The sequence below is a fragment of the Manis pentadactyla genome, chromosome 7, assembly GCF_030020395.1.
Source record: "Manis pentadactyla isolate mManPen7 chromosome 7, mManPen7.hap1, whole genome shotgun sequence".
Taxonomy (NCBI): domain Eukaryota; kingdom Metazoa; phylum Chordata; class Mammalia; order Pholidota; family Manidae; genus Manis; species Manis pentadactyla.
The window spans coordinates 121,104,694-121,122,460 of NC_080025.1; the positions used below are offsets into that span (position 1 = coordinate 121,104,694).

Consider the following 17,767-nt stretch of genomic DNA (forward strand, 5'->3'; position numbering starts at 1 on the left):
TTCTATTAAAAATATTAGATTCACTTCTGGATAACAATTTAGGGGAGCAAATTGTTATCTGTAAGCATTTATAAAGTTTGTTTAGAAAAGAACCTTTTTTTACACAAATTATTATTCAGTTGTAATTGTGAGAAAACCTGCATAAGAGTCATAATAGGAAAAACTTTTCTGAAGAAGGGATATTAAGATACCACATGAAGGATAAAAAGAACTGGGTATGGGTAAGGACACAGAGAAGGGAGAGCAGAGATGCCCAGGCAAAGAAGTGGCTGAGCAAAGGCCCTGGGGTAAGAAGTTGGAGGGTATTGCCACTCCCTTCTTGTTGTGCCATGGCGCCTCTAGTGACTGACAGGTGTGCCTGTTAGTCATCTGTTAGGGTCTATGTGCTGCCTCAGTGCCCTGCAAAAATTATCATTTTTCTATCTGAGTGAGTCATGATATGAAAAGGTTGGAGAAGCCCTGCATTAAGGGAACTGACCCTGGACAGACTTCATCTGAATCACCAGCAAGCTGCCTGGAGTAGAAGCGGTATTTGAATGTTTAGCTTAATTTGATACTTCTCATGTTTACAATCATTGAATTAATTCATTTATTTAGCAAATATGTATTTGAGCAAATGAAGCTACATTTAACCTGTGCTAATTTTATAAATATTCTAAGTCTACACATAGAGGGTATGTAAAATGAAAGTTTATCTTGGAATTGCTTACAGAGAGAATGAGACTGTTCTCTTACCATAGACAGCAGATACTGGGGAAATCTCTCTCTCACTTTTTTTTTTAAATTGAATGCTGTCAGTATAATAGAATAAGATTGAGTGGAATTTCTAATTATTTAATATTTAACCAAAAGAATTCTGAATATATTTACATAGATTGAGTAAATTCAGGAAATCATTCATAAAGTTCAGGCAAAAATAATCCAACTTTATTGCTGGGAAAAACTGAAACTGTTGCCTAGGATTACCCAACTATGTGGATGATACTTAGTTTTTAAATTGCATACTTTTATCTGTACATATGGTCCCATTTAAGCATTGCTTTTCTGGGCTCTGGGCTGTTCCACTTCTGTGAAGTCATATGTTTCCCACTGTCTTAAATCATTGGTTTTTGTTGCTTGATAGTATCTACATTTTTAAAGCACTGCTTTTGTTATTTATGTAGAAAAGAAAATTTAGCATATTATAAATTTCTGGTACTGATTCATATTATCACTTAGAAAGGTGCCTGTTGTTTATGTAAGCTTTATGGATAGAAAAGATTCTACTGCTCTTTCTTCTTTTACCCAAATGTAAACTTCTGAAGACCTTGAAAGTGAGGAAGCATTGGACTGGGTGTCCATGGCAATCTGCTAGCTGCGTGTAGGAAGTTACAGCAGCATTAAGCCATGAAAAGGATTAATTGTTTTTGTGAAAAATCCTCAAGACATGCCTTGAATTCAAAGAATAAAGTTCATTAAAATCGTAAATCATCTATTAACCTTTTTTTCTTTTTGCTGAAAAATCCTTGTTGGTTGGTCAGTGCCATTTAAAAAACCAAAATGAAAAATATGGTTAAAATCAGAATATAAAGAGATTACATAGATGAGCATGGAATAAAATCTTCAATGCCTTTCCTTCTTGAAGAATTTTTGCTGGGTACTTTACTGGGTACTTGCTATACGTCTCCTGACTGTAGAACTGAACACTGTGTGAGCTTTATAACTTTCATTCATTTTTTCACTTGTATGCCAGGCACCATTCTGGTTTTACAGACAAAAACATCCCAGGGGTTCCTTGTTATAGCCTACAGCACTGCTGGGTTTCCCTTAAGTGATTTGGTGGACTGGGCATTAAGGGAAACATTGTACTAGAGGCTGATAAAATAATGTTAGTTCCTGTTGGATGTGTTAGCGAGAGGAGACAGAAGTGGTCTATGAGATGTGGTAAGAAAGGCTCACTGGGGCATCACCATACACAGCATACACACTCCTGCTGACTGGCAGGGTGTTGTATTACCATCAGTTCCCCTGGTGTAGACCACAACCCCAAATCACCAGACACTCCCTGATCAGGAGCAGTGCATTCTCTGGCCTCTGTGGTAACTAGGGGTGTTCAGATAGAAAGCAAATGCAAAGTTTCAAGGGGTCTGCCTGGGATCTCTTTAGGAAATCCCAGACTTTTTGGCCCAATAATTCTCCTTGTTCTGATATCATAGAGGCTTCTGGGAATACCATCCTCATAGAATATTCTTTTCATTTAAATATTACATGAAGTGAAACATTTTTGTTAGTTGGAGTGCATACATAGCATTCAAAACTGAAGGGGTTGACATTTTTTGTAAGCTATTTTTTTCTGAAGTTAAAAAAAGGTAGTTTACAATAAGTTGTATTTCCATAGCTACTGTTTCTTATAACTTGATTGAGAGGTTAAAGGACTTTAGCCATTATGCTGCTAGTTTGTGATATCCTTGAAGAAGCCCTGTTTTATTAAAGCTAAGTGTCGCTATGCACGGAATTTAATATAAAGCCACTATATGTTAAATTAACTATCCATGAGCATTTCATTTGGCATCATTCTGATGGAACAGGGCATTCCATAGAATTGAATTTTTAAGTGACTTAAATACATCCTTTAAAGCACAAAATATTTTAAAATCTCATCAATTTACAAAAATCATTCTAAAATATAAGTAGGTTTTTCCACTTTGTTAGAAATATCTGTAGTATAATTTAACTTTTCACATGACATCTCATATCAATATTCTCCTCAATAATAATTCCTTAAGATGCTACTGAGGAATGAAGGCCATCATTAAATTGTCCATTACTATTTTTGAGATTATCTTTATGGTTTGTAATCATTGTTTGGTTTACTTCCTCATCTACCTGCTGTCACATCTTAATTTTTTAAATACTATTTGAATTTCTTGCCTCAGATTTTCTCCTTTTCATTAAACACACTTGCCTGTATTTGGTGCATTACTGTGGGATAGTCTTTGTGGCTCTTAACTTTTGTTCTGGATTCATGTCAGGTGTAGGTATGTTGAGGATGTCAAAATCTAAACTCTGGGTATTGCTAATATGTTGTAGAGAATTATTTGTGCCCATTCACTCTGAAGCTACTTTTATAACTATTCACCTTTAAAAATGAATTGATTTCAGTTTAATTAAATTAAGATGTATATATTATTGATTGCTTACTTCTTCAAATCTTTTCAATTAAGTATGTTCCTGAGTAAAATTGACTATATAAACGCAGAAAAATGTGTACTTCTTGTGTTGAAATTCAGCGAGCATAGTGTATCTTCATGTAAAATGACTTGCCATTTGTTGGCAAATTAAGTTTGTCATTTTGCAGAGAAAATAATGAATCAGTGAAATTGCTGAAGTTGAGAAAAAAGCAACAGCGAGGTGAACTCTAAGTATAAAACACATGTACATTTGGTCTAATAGCTACATGTGCTTTGTCTCAAGTGTATGTTGATATAATTATTATGCCCATTCTATAGATACGGGAAATGAGACTTATGCAGAAACATTGACTTGGACATAAAGATAATAGATAGAGCTAATTATTTTAAACAATATAATTGGATAATATCTCACATGGAACTTAAAAGGAAGGATAGAGAAAACTCTTGCCTTAGCCATACATTAAATAACATTTGTTCACTGTAGAAAATAATTTGTAAGTGGGTTCAGTTTACTTCTCATATGAAAGCATCATTGAGTACATTATATATTATCTTACTTTTATAAACACATTAAAATAAATTTAGTGATTTGATTCCAAACCACCTCACCAGTATATGAACACCTTATTTTTCAGATAGAGGAACTGACAGGGCAAATAACTCTTCGAAAGGCACACAGCCGGGAAGTTTAAAAGCCAGGATGTACATTCCTATTTCTGGCCCGTCTACTTCCGGTCTCTTTCCATTATGACACACAGCTTTTCTGAGTATCGCAAATGAAAAATCGCTTTTTATTTTTGTGAGAGGCACCCTTGGCTGGAAGCATTGAGGCACCATAGGAGGCAAGTAGCTGTAAACAAGATAACATGATTATAAAATCTTAAATGAGAGGTTAGTGCTAAATATAAGGACACAAGGTCATTAAACATTCAGATCTTATCTTTTCTTCCTGTAATCTATATTCAGGCAATATGACCATTTGAAGAATAAATATGGGAGAAAGTATTATTTCAAATGTTTACTATTTTTATATTTAAGAGTAAACTGGAAGTGTCTTTTATAGCATTTCTTTATAATCTTAGATTTCTCACTCAATTGTTTTTTATTGTACAACTCAAGACATCCATGAAAAAGCCTTTCCCTGAACACAAAATGGGTATTATAAGATTTATTTCTAAGATTTAATCAGTGTGTCTTTGGCTAGACATTTGATAGATGATCAATTAAACATTTCTACCAAAAACCATTTGACGTTAGTGAAATTAATGGCAAAAGTATAACCTTCACAAAGGTGTGAATCCACTTAGATGTTTAAAAAACAAAAGAAAACAGAAGTCCTATTTCAACATCTTAAGTCTTCATAATATATGTAAATTTCAAGACCTAAATCCCCTCATAAAAAACACCTTTGTGTTCCCTTGAGGTGCAAAGATGCTACCCTTAGTCTGTTGTAAGATGCTCTTTTTCATTTCAGCACTATTATCACATTAGACACTGCATATTATGCTAATTATCTTGAGGTGTCCCAGTGGCCCAGTAACTCAAGGGCAAAATGCCAGCAGAGGCCTGGTTTCCATCCAGGTCTAAAACACTGTATTAACTTGTTCAGTCTCTTGACATCTTCACAAATGGAACAGCAAACCTGGAGAGCAAACATATTTGTTTCAGCTGAGTTAACTATTCTAAAATAAATAATATCCAACCCCTGGACAACCATTTATATTGTGTATAAAAAGAAACTCATGAGCTGTATTCTCCAAGGCTATTAATTATGTACTAACAGGAATGCTTTTTAAATATTGTTCCTCTGAGTGCAGTAAACCTGGGTTATCTAGGCAACCTAATGAGCATCTTTGAGCATCTGCCACTGCAGAGAGCTCTCAAGTTTCAAGGAAATGTTGGGAAACGCTGTTAACAACAGTGGCCCAGTAAGACCCAGCGCTGTCATTGGTCAGGCTGGGTCCTCAGTGCAAGACTTGAAGGTAAGTGTGTTGTGCTTGGTTCTTCTTTTTTTAAAGTAATCTTAGGTGGTTCACAGAATGAGCATCATGGAGATACCAAGTTCCATGGCAAATGCACATAGCTGCATGAGAGAGGCATGAAAGTACAAGTGAGATCTTTTGAAAAGAGTAGAAGCATCACTGGGGGAGCAGGTAGACAGGATGTAAAAGTATCAGGCAAAAGAAAGTGAAGCAAATAACGTGATTCTGTGAGCCAGATAGAACATTCCTGCACTGTTCCAATCAATTGAGCCAATAGGATTTGAGCAGTATCCACTCACTTCAAATAAATTGAAAACAGGGCAAAATAAGATGATGAATAATAATTATCACTTGATAGCCTAGTGGCAATGAAGCATCTATACAGATAAAGCAATAGATATAACCATTGTTATACAGTTACAAACAAAATCAGTGACTAATATAAGCAAGTGCTTGAAAATCAACTCATTAAGGATGACATCAAAGCATTTAATTCCTTCAAAATGCTAATGGAGAAAGTGGTTCTAAAATAAAGAACCTCTTTAAAGTGTAAACAATACGAACTTTTAAATAAACAACAATCTCAAACTGCCTTAAGTCTTCTCAAGGTGAAAGAAAAAATGTTCTAAAAATCATACTTTTTAAAATGTGTCCATTTTGGAATATAGCTAGGAAGTTAGGTAAGGATATCTCTGTAAGTTTAATTAAAAACAGAAGTATTTTGTTTTTCAGTCTTTACATTGTTCTTATCAAACTCAGTTCAACATTTGAATATATAGGGATTTGCATTTTCCATCTGCATTGAATGTCCATACTTACATTTCAGACTGAAGAATATATTAGGCTAAAAATCAGACGGCAGTAGACAGATGAATCATTTTGACTTAACAAGCACATGCTATGCACATGATATAATTGTCACACTTTTTGAATTTTGCTTCACTAATGAAAGAAAAAACTAAATAGTTGAAAATAAATTCAGGAAATTATGAGTTAATGTAAGCACAGTTCTTGCAGAGCTCAGAATGGTTTAGCATGTGCCCTATCTGTAACAGAATCTTGTTAGTAAATACTTGTTAGTAAATAGGGGATACTTAGTCCTATTTTATAAGTGTAGAAATAAAAGCAAAGACATTGACTTGTCCAAAATCATGACTCTAAAGGAGAGTCTAGATTTCTGACCCGAAGAATTAGCGAAAAGAGACACAAAATATTGATATGTGTCAATGGTTTAAATTTAGTGGATCTACCATTCTCACCCATTTCTTTGTGAAATGTTTCCCAGGCCAAAGTAGGTTTAATAAGCAATAGCATGTGGCTTTAATTATTAAGCTTATAAAATATATTGACAGTCAAAAATATTTCAGATCATTAAAATCCATTGGAAAATTATCTGCCTGTTTATTATAAAGAATATACTTCCTATGAATAAAAATTCCTTTTTTTAGACCAGTTAAAAAACATCGAAATGAAGCATATGACCAAAATGAATTTTCAGTCAATAGCATGGAAAGAAGTCAAGAAAACCTTTGTGTCTTGTGCAAACATAACTACAAAATGAATCAGTCAACACATTGGCAGCAGTGTTAACATATGGTCCACACCTATTTCAGAATAGGTTGCCAATTCAGAAAGTTGCCAGATTTTCCTACTTAATGGATAGATACTTATGTTTGGGCTTCATTTTATCTAGGCCAAAAGGTACTGTTTCAGAAATAAGGCAAAAATTTTAAAATGCTGTTTCAAGGTTTACCTGAAAATAGATGATCCTCATGAACAGTAAGCTGGTCTGTGAGTTTGCTGCATTGTCCTATTTGCTATGGTTCTTGTTTTTAATTTTCTTGGGAGCTGAAATGCTCAGGTTGCCTACCATATGTAGGCTTGGCTATGATTTCCTGAACTTCACTTAAAAATGCTGTTGAAGCTAGCTACTGCATCAGTCTCCTGTGAATACAGAGAAGGTTTTATTGTAAAATTCAAAGTAAGAATTGAAAAATGGGTTTTTCTTTACCCAGTCTTCAAAATGTGTCTGTATATTTGTCTCTAACCTGTTTGGCTGTAGAACTTGACATATTCTTTCAGAAATGCATATACACTTAAATTTTTTAATATATTTAACTGATACAAACTCATTAAATACACAGAAAGCATAAGAACATATAAAAAAGTAAAAGTCACCTCCAGTGGCACCACACAGAGAAATTTACAATTCTGAATATATATGTAATATGTTTAAAATTATATCATAACTTAATGTTTTAAATCACATGCTTTCCTCCATATCTGTATTTTTGAAACATAATTTTAATGCATTCATATTATTTCATATTATGAACATTACATAGTTTTTAAACTTACCCCACTTTCTGTACATTAACATATTTTCCAATTGTTTATTGTTACTTTCAATGCTGTAAACACCCTGGTACATGATGCTGTTCTCAACTCTGTTAATATTTTAAAATATATTCCTTGGAGTGGAAGTAGTGTCTCAAAGGCTGTGAAAGTAAAAAAATCTAATTTAAAAATTGTTCACAAAGTACATGTAGCACTTTAAGAAACTTGATTACTCTTGCCAGCTTAGTTTCTAGAAAGTTCGTACTAATTCATACTTAAACCTGTAGGTAAAGGAACAACTAAAGATATTTTGGACATCACTGAATATTAAAAGAACAGCAATAAACCATTGACAATTTGATAGATGGAAAATGCTATGTCTGTGTTATTTTAATTTTTTCTTTGATACTAAAGTTTAACTGTTCTATATAGGTTTATTAATTATATTTGCATTTTAAAATGTGTCTGCTCATATATTTGCCTTCATTTGTAAGAATTCCATATTTGGAAGATATTGTTATATTTGTTTAATGTACTTTATTTGTTTAATTTATTTATATCTTGGAGGAAAAGACAGGACCTGGGGAATCTCATTTTCTTCTCTCATTTTATTCCTTTCCATCTTCCCCCTTTTTGCTCTCTCTTAAGAGGGCTTATTAGGTACCAGTTATCTGCCAAGCAATTACCAAAAACACAAGGAAAAATGATCTTTAATGTTTGAGGAATTATAAGACATTCAGAATGGCTGGAGCTCTGGCCATGAGAGCAATAGTTTAACATTTATAATTTCTGTATCACTAAACATTTTTCTGTACAAAATTTTGAATACTATGAATCAAAGTTCCTTTGTGGTATCTTTTGTTCATGTGTAGAAAGGCCTTCCCCATCTTAAAATAAATTAAATATTCACTTACATTTTTTCTTATAGTTTTTGTGAATCCTTTTTTAATCAGTCTTTTAATCATCTATTTGGACTTTATTTTGATGTGTGCGTGAAATGAGATTTATCTTTTTTAGTTTTCAGATAGTCAGTGTTCTCAATATTGGTTGAACTTTCAGACTTCCCTTCTCTGACTGATTTTCCCTCAGCATGGATTACACTGGTGTCTCTACTAGGTCTAATTTAGCACTATATACTTTGTGCTATTGATTTGCCTGTCAATTTATCTTCTAGTAACTAGTTAACCAAGCCCCCATTATTTCACTCTTTTTCTAAACTTTCTTATCAAGTATTGTTTTCCATTTATATTTCTATGTGAACTTTAGAATAATTTTGCCAGTTAAAGACATCCCATTGAGATCTGGCCCACTGAGCATGGATTACACTGGTATCTCTACTAGGTCTAATATTCAATTAATATGGAAAGAACTTATATCTTCCCCAGATTCAGTGTTCTCATTTAAGGATATGATAGGTCTTTGTTTATTCACATATTCTTATATTATTAATAATAATTCATATCTTTCTTTATGCACCTTCTTGTTTCATGCTTTTCCTGGTAAATGTGAATGGAATCCTATTGTGTCCCTTAATCAGTTATTTCAGTGTGCCTGTTGTCCAAGTGACCCTAATCCTAGAGCTACGTGGCAGACATCCTCGCTCTACTCCTGATGTCAGTGAGAGCACACGGGCATAGACTTCATAACAGAAACATTATTGAGATTGCTTAATAATAAAACACTCATTGTGCAGATCAATAGTATTTAACAGTGTAATAACATAGTAATACACAAATAATAGCCCAAAATATTTTAATTTGATGAATTCCATGCTTTCTACTTACTTTCATATATTTTTCTCATACAGATTTGGTTCTTTATCCACTCTAAATATTATTTTTAGCTCTTATATATGTCATTTCTCTCTCTGCTCCCATTATCACTATTTCATCAACAGCTGGACTTTTCTGGTGGGATAAATTCACTGTTATGTTATAGCAATGAGTTGGTGACATTTTAATGTTTTGTTGATGTAGTAGAAGAAGGTTGATGGGAAAAAGTAGAAGTTAATCTCCTACAGACTATATTTTGTGCATAAACCTCAAATTAGCTTAGTGGACACTTTCATTGCTCATACCATTTAAATCTAAGGGGTAAGTTTTTCCAAGTTAAGTCAACTTTTTATTTTAATGACCAAAACATAGGGAATCCTTTAAGTGAACTGTTATGATAATGTCAAACCATATTTATTAACTTGAGAAGACATCAGTGATTTGTTATTATGTAGAAAAAGTGGGTCACCACATAATGAAATATTATAATTCAATTTATGTAAAGCATAAGTTTATTATATATGCATAAAATAACATCTAGAAAATGCAAAAATTATAAAAAATGGTTATCTTTAAGAGATGGGATTATAGGTTATTTTTAAAGTTATTTGTGCTTATCTTTTCTAATTTATCTGAAACATGCATGTATTATTGCTCATGTAATAAAGATAAAAATCATTAGCATGTTTTTAACAGAAAATACCTTGACTTTAAGAATGTAAGTAAATCACATTAACACATATATGTAAGTATAAGAAAATATACTGACTACTTTTCCAAGATAAGCCTGTGAATGTTTTTTGAACTTTGATTGAAAAGTTTTGAATAGGTTTGGTAGACATATTGCCAACAAACCATTCCTCTCTGTGAAAACATACACAGTCCTCAGTGTTAAGGAACAATAAAATTTAGTTGCTTACCTCCAAATTCCTCCTTAGTCCTATGAGAAATTTGTATTTAATTGGATGTTTGATCACCAAACCAAACATATGGAAGAAATGGCTGTTTGTTTACATTATTCATTATGTTCGATCTTTCCATCTCCTTTGATAATTTCATCATTTGATTTTTTTTTTTTTACTATAATGTCTCAAGGATTTACTTCTTCATTTCTTTAACCTTACCCTTAAATAAAGAGCTAACCTGGACTCTAATAACTCATCTCTTTCCAGAACTCCCTATCTTTAATGATATGAATTCATGTTTCCTCCTCTTTAGAAATAAGGTGCAATTTAAGTTTTGAGACATTAAAAAGTACTTTTATTTTTAGACTTTTGTAAAGGGGAGGTTACCAGTGGAACTCTTCTTTCTAACACTGGAAAGTAGCTGAAATTGGAAAACAGTATAGGGGGTGTAGCTCCAGGGGGAAGAGGAGTTCCCCTCCTGGGACAAGTTCCCTGTGAATCTGTTGAAACCAAAGTAAGTCAAGGGAAAGGGCAAGTTGGGAGAAAGGCTTTTATTTCTTGCAGCTTGCTTGGGTTCACTAGTCAGGCCCTACACCATCTGTCCCTTCCATTCACGTCACTTGCTATCTTTTCCCCACCCGCCCCTTCCAGCAGGAACTCCATTGGCAGGTCCCTGGTGACTAGCAAACACCAGACCAATTGGATACTAGGAATGAAGGGGGGAGAGAATGACCATTTTTTCTCCACCCCTTGCCCCAGATCCACTGGAGGCTCTGCTGTGGCAAACAGCCATTGGTATGTAAATGGATCACACCAGGCAGGAAATTCTGGTTGAAAACTTTCATTTACCCCACAGGGGGATAATAGCATACATTTTTAAAAGCAGTATGTTTTTAGAGAGTTTGGTTATATCTGAAGTGATTAACAGTGAGTATAATTTTGAACTGCAACTGTATCTTAAATAAGCCTATTATCTGAACCTCCATAATTAGCTAAATTTATGTTTCACCAATGTCTGCATATATACCAGATAAAAGTTTCTATTGCAATAGGTAAAGACACGCTGTATGATAACTTCTTGGTGTTCTTCCCCCTGGAGCTACACCGCAGGATTTTAAGATCCATCGTTAATTTTATTTCTTTTTCTCTGCCTTTCCGGATATCTGTCATTGACTGACTTCCTTTCCCTTCTTCTTTTTTCCTTAGTGAATTATGCAAGTACTATTTACCTTGGAAAAGTCCACTTTGAGAAATCTAGTTTTCGAATCCTAGTCTTCCAACTTAGATCTGTGGTTACTTTCTCACTGATCATTCTTTTCCTGAAGACCACTCTGTTTCTTCTTCCTGTCATATATTCGGCTACTTTGCATCATTAAAGTGTGCATGTGTGTGTGTGTGTGTGTGTGTGTGTGTGTGTGTGTGTGTGTGTGCACGTGTTCATGCCTGTGTTTTATCAGAGAACTGCTGCTAGATTTAGGATGTAGGTGATAAATAGTTGGCCAACCTGAAGCAGAGACTGTTTAGAGTAAGAGCAAAAGGAGGCATTTTTATAGTTAGAAATATTTATGATGACATTTTTAGTAGGCAGTGAACACCCTCATTTTTTTTTTTTTTGGTTTAAAAAACTTGAGCAAAAAAATGCTGTTTATTTATATCTCCTATATCATAGTTATCAAAAGTTTGATTTCCATTATCTCAGTGGAAAGAAAAATAAAGGAATATATATATACATATAGACACAGATAGATATTTGGGTGTATGTAGGTGCTCAAGTTAAGTACAAGATGGGGTATGTTGAAACAGAAGCACATAATGTTGCCTGAAATAATATAAAACAAATTTCCTTCAATTTTGGTAGCAGGTCAAAAGCTACTTTACAAGAAATTTTTTTTTTCCATAAGGACAAATTTCAGAGTAGACTTAAAAAATATTTATTATATATATTTTCTTGTGTATCATATGTGCAATACATTCCTCAAATTATTTCTTAAGTCTTATCAGTACAAAACACATCAAATAAACTGGCAAATACTTTGAAATATAAGTAAACAAAATATGAAAATTAAAGAAACAAATCCACAGAAACAGAAGACATTCTATATGTCATTATTTTAATTTATTTAGAATGTGTAAGCACTTGGATAGATTCTATTTTATATGGAATTTGCTGGTTTTCAAAGTATATAATACAGCCAAAAAGTGTGAACCTGGCTTCTTTTTCCTTGTTCATTGGAGCTATCACATCTCATCTATCAGACCTCTAAGCAGAATTTTAAAAGTGGGATACTCTCACGCCCAAGGCCTATGTAATTAGCATATGAATGTGTAACATTGTTTGAAGCAACAATTATGGAAACAATACATAAAAGAACAGAAGAGGGCTACAAACACCTGGGAATCTTCTATTGAAAAAAGCTTTCTTAATGTAAGTAATTAAAACCAAGGAGGACAAATGCTTACTCTGTAGTGGTAAAGCCCTACAAGGAAAGCTAAAATCTGATGATATTTTGCTCTCTTCTTTTAGACTGAATCATTAAAACAAAAGCTTACTGTTTTATTTATTTCAATGGAATACATGTTAAATGTAGGTTTGGTATGGTATTTGATCTTCTGAAACCATCAAAATGCATTTATATGGCAAAATATCTTACTTTTTAAAAATATTTATGTTTAAAACATATAATAGATAGATGATGATAAATCTTTTCCCATGGTCAGCGCAGTTTCAGAGGACACTGCCAACTGATGGACAGATCAAATCAGGTATGGTCAATTTTCTATCACTTATTTGTCCAAATAAATCCTGCTGAAGTTCTAGCCCATTGTATTGTTTTGTTTTGTTTCTCTTGACAGCATACATGCTATAAGGGCTCCTGATCAGCAAAACATTTTTTTCTTTTTTATTAAAGTATCATTGATACACAATCTTATGTTGGTTTTGAATATACAACGCAGTGGTTCAAAAGTTAACCATATTATTAAATCCTCACCCCAGCAAAGCATTTTAAGAGAGTAACCAATAGCTCAGGATAGTTAGGAATCCTTGCAGTTGGGAAAGGCTCAGTAGAGCAAGAGGCAGGAGTCATGCATTATTGTTTACATTTTTGCTACTGTGTGTACCAACCACTTAACATTTCTTTGGCATAAATTACTTTATCTCTAAAGTAGGAATTATTTTTCTAGATTGTTAAAATCTGAGTCACATGACTATTGAGGCCCTTTCTAAGATCAAGCTGTAGATACTTCTTGATCATGAAGTAACACTTGTCCTTTCAGTGACTACATTTTATGGGACAACTGTATTGGAAAAATAAATTATGAACCTAATATTTAATTTGTAAATAGAAAAACAAATATATGCATGAATATTAATAGCAGTTTGTTCATAGTAGCCCAGAAGAGGAAACAGTCCAAGTATACATCAGTTGGTGAATGGATAATAAAATGGGATATAGCCATTGTCAAAATAAAAACTGTATAGGACAAAATTAAATGAGCAAGGAAGACTTTATTCAAGGCTATTGCAATGGGGAGAGAAGCCAGAACCAAGTCTGCACTCAACTTCAGTGAAGCAGAGGGGATCAAGGACTAGGGTGAGCCCCAGTCGAAAAGTGCTGCTGGACAGTAAGGGGAGGTGATAGGCCATCTGTGTTTGTTAATTGGCTTTATCCAAAGGAAATATAAACTCATATCTTTATGAAGGAGGCAGTTTTTGCAACTTGGAGTAATGTACCCCCTGAAGTTAGGCTCCTACTATCCCACAGAGACTTGGAGATGAGGGTGCTATTTCCTTTGACAAGGGTATATATTTCCTTTACCTTTCAGAGATGGTTCCCATGTCCTTGAGAGGTACATTCCTGTTTGTAAAACTGGCTCATGGCTATTAAAAAAAGATTTACATCTCAAAGGGGGCAGAGAAATAATTTACAATTATAAGCTTTCTAAACTAAATGCTCTTAAGAAAAAGGGTTCAGGGCCTGGAGTCCAGAGAAATTCCAAAGTTTAGTCAAGCTCAGGGGAACTTTAAGGCCATCTTGGTCACCATATAATGGAGTGTTATTAGGCAATAAAATGGAATGAAGTACTCATATATGCTACAACATGGGTGAACCTTGAAAATATTTAAATGCTGAGTTAAAGTAGCCAATCACACAAGGTCATATATTGTGTGATTCTGTTTATATGAAATACCGAATATCCAAATCTATAGAGACAATGTGGATTAGTGTTTGCCTAGGACTTTGGGATATGGGGATGGAATTTGGGTTTCTTTTGGGGGTGTAAAGATGTTCTAAAATTGTAGTGATGATTGTACAACTCTGTGAATATATTAAAAACCGTTAGATTGAACACTGTAATGGGTGAATTTTATGATGTGTAGATTATGTTTCAGTAGAGCTATTATAAGAACAAGTATGTGTTGAAATGTACATATGGTCAATGGAATATTTACCTATATTCATGAGGAATAAGACTTTTAAAACAAAAACAAAACTCTATTTCTCCAAGGTAGACTTTAGTTTTGAATAATCTATGGGTTCTGAATGCATATTTCTGGTAGCTGGCCTGCATCTTAGTCTTTATAAAATAGTTTAGCAGTTATTTATTACCCCATTGTACAAATCATAGATTATATAACATGGAAGAAAGGATAATAATTTCTACAGTATCCTTAGATATTTATATCTCTGAAATTGGGAATTGTCAGTAAGGAGAAAACTGTAGCAACAATAAGAAGAAAGAGTTCATTTTCCCAACTGATGAGAAAGATATATGTATACACATGCAGATGTATATACACACACAAACACATAAATGTTACATATATTTATGTAATACATATGTGCGTGTGTATACACACACACACACACACACACACACATATATATATATATGCTGTGCTTTAGTTTAAATAAATCCTTGCATTCAGATGAAAGCTATATTGACAAAATGCCAATTTATGAGTAAGTAATGCTTCATAAATTCATTTGTAAACTAGCTATTTGTAGGCTTTTCTGCAGAAATAGTTTATTAACACTGATCAGGTTCTAAACCTAGCTCACAAGATTTATTTTAACTACAGTGTGTCAGAAATGGAATGCTCATGTTAGTAAAGTCTGGGATTAAGGGACAATGGCACAGAAAGGAGGTAGATGAGTTATAAAAATCCCCATTTCTTGAGTAAAGACATGGCTGCAGGAAAAATTTTAAAGTGTGCTGTGTGAGACTTTGGCTTTCACCCATTTTCCTTTCTTATACCCCTTGCTCCATGTTGTAGATTTAGAGCCACTCCTTCTGGGTCATGAGGATGACCTAAAAGGTCACTCTTTTTATGATGCCCAAGCTTCCCACTGTATTACCCTGTCAGGCATCTGTGTTCCTCCAAGAAACAAGTTCACCATGTTGTCTAGAATAACCATTCTCCCAGCAACATACAAACATTTAAATTCTCATTTCCCCAAGGGAGGTAATTTCATTTTGCATTAGAAGGGAAACAAATTTTGAAAACATGATAACCTCTCAGTCTTTTAGAAGCATTGACAGATCAAAATTGATCTCTAAACCCAGAGTATCTCAAATCAATAAGATTTCAGGTACCACACTTAGGGAATGATAAGAAAAATTTGGAGATATGACAGACTGTCGTTTCTGACCTGTCTCTCTTTGGGATGAACCCCTCTAAGATGCTCCTGCTTTCCTCTGAATATTTGCTTTCTCTCTGTCTTTAAATGTGCCTCCTAAACTTATACTAACTACCAGAATGGGGACAATGGGGACTATAATGATAGTGATTGGAGTTGAGAGGAGACATTATAAAGGTGACAGACATGGAAAGGAGTGATTGAGGACGATTTATGGCATGAATGATCTGGGTATCTTATTTATTTTTCATTTGGACACATACATGTTTCTGCACATTGATCAATTGATTTTTCTTGGTTATAGATTGGGCTTATGGATACTACAGACAACAAAGAAAACTTGTTGAAGAGATTGGCTGGTCCTATACAGGTAAACATTTTATTATGTAATGAGATTCAACAGAAAATTGTACTGTTTATGTGACTATTTTTATATGTAAAAGAAAACTTTATAACACATCATTTTAACTTAGCTACATGGATATTCAGTTAGATATCCATATCTATGGTAGATTGAATGTATCACCTGAAAAATGATTTCTAGTGGACTTTCCATTAGCAAATTTGGTAGTATAGAACATATTGATATAAGATGTAGTTGGATTTGAAACCTATGTTCACACTGGATATATCTCCTTGGGAAATATGCATCATCAACCTGAGGTTCAGTTTTTTCATCTGCGAAATGGAGGGTTGTATTAGGCATTAAATGAGATAAATTAAGTTGACATAGTACTTCCTTATAAATAGAAAGTTCCCAATAAATGTTAGTTGCTACTGTTATGATCACAATAATGATTGTTTTTATTCACATAACAAATATTCATGGGATTCTTGCTTGGTTGTTTTGATTCATTTAACAGATGTTGATGGGATACCTGCTCTCAGAAGGGGCTTCTTTGTGAATTATTGTGCTGAATTAATTGGAGTCAGGGTCTACAATGATTTTGTAGGATTGCCAGACTTTATTTAGAGTATTGTGAATACCTGAAGTTGACCTAAAATGATTGCAACCAGAAATCATGATCAGAAACCCTAGGGAAGAGGAGAAGCTTTAGACCTGATCAGAAAAGCATGGGTAGAATCTGGATGGAGCATGACATGCTGGGACCATCCGAACTGAGGCTAGAGTTGGGTGTCATTAGAAATAAGGTTAGGTTGGTAAGATGTGATCAGATCACACGAGCTTTAAGTTGAGCCTAGCCGGTTTAGACATTACAGACAAAGGGCAGCTGCACAATGGATTTTGTAAATAGATACACATTTTCCTTTTTTTATTCTTACTTTAAAAGTAGTAAATATTAATTGTGAGTACATTTAGAAAATATATTCAAGCACAAAAAAGCATATCAAAATCACTCTTTACTCACTGCAGGGATATCCACTTAAACGAAGGTCTATTCCTTTCAGGCTAATTCTATTATATTAAGTTTGTACATTTTATATGCAGAATTATGCACCCAGTTTACTCTATAAATTAATTTTGAGCACATCCTCATTGTCAGTGATGATTCCTATTGATCATAGTATTTAAGGTTTGCCAGTATTCCATTGAACAAATGTTTTATTTTTAACCATCCATTATTTTTGGATACTTAAGCTACTATAAAGAATGACATATGAACAGATAGATGTAAGTTTTTATTTCTATTTCTATCATTTCTTTATTAGAGAATCCTAAAAATGCAGTTACTGAATAGAATAAAAGAAATGTTCTTGAATTTTAAAATGGCCTAATTGCTTTCCAGAGAGATTACACTATATATAGTATAAGTAAGTGACTATATCACTGAATACTAGCCAGTACTTAATGGTCATTTCGAAAATCGTCACTGAATTGATAGGTTAAAAATTGCCATTTTGTTGTAATTTGTTCTGTTTGATTACCACTGAAGTGGTAAATTTTATGTACTTTTATGTATATTTATACACATATATAGTTATAAAATTATATAT

At 33.5% G+C, this 17,767-nt stretch overlaps 1 protein-coding gene across 4 annotated transcripts in view; it reads left to right on the forward strand.

Annotated features, from left to right (window-relative positions):
* The window catches only part of PTPRZ1 (protein tyrosine phosphatase receptor type Z1), a 160,128-nt gene that overhangs the window by 32,349 nt on the left and 110,012 nt on the right, over positions 1-17,767 (forward strand). For all 4 annotated transcript variants that reach the window (XM_036905647.2, XM_036905649.2, XM_036905650.2 and 1 more), the window contains exon 2: positions 16,116-16,181. In XM_036905647.2, coding sequence (XP_036761542.2) covers positions 16,116-16,181 — 66 coding nt within the window. The remainder of the gene's footprint in view (positions 1-16,115; positions 16,182-17,767) is intronic.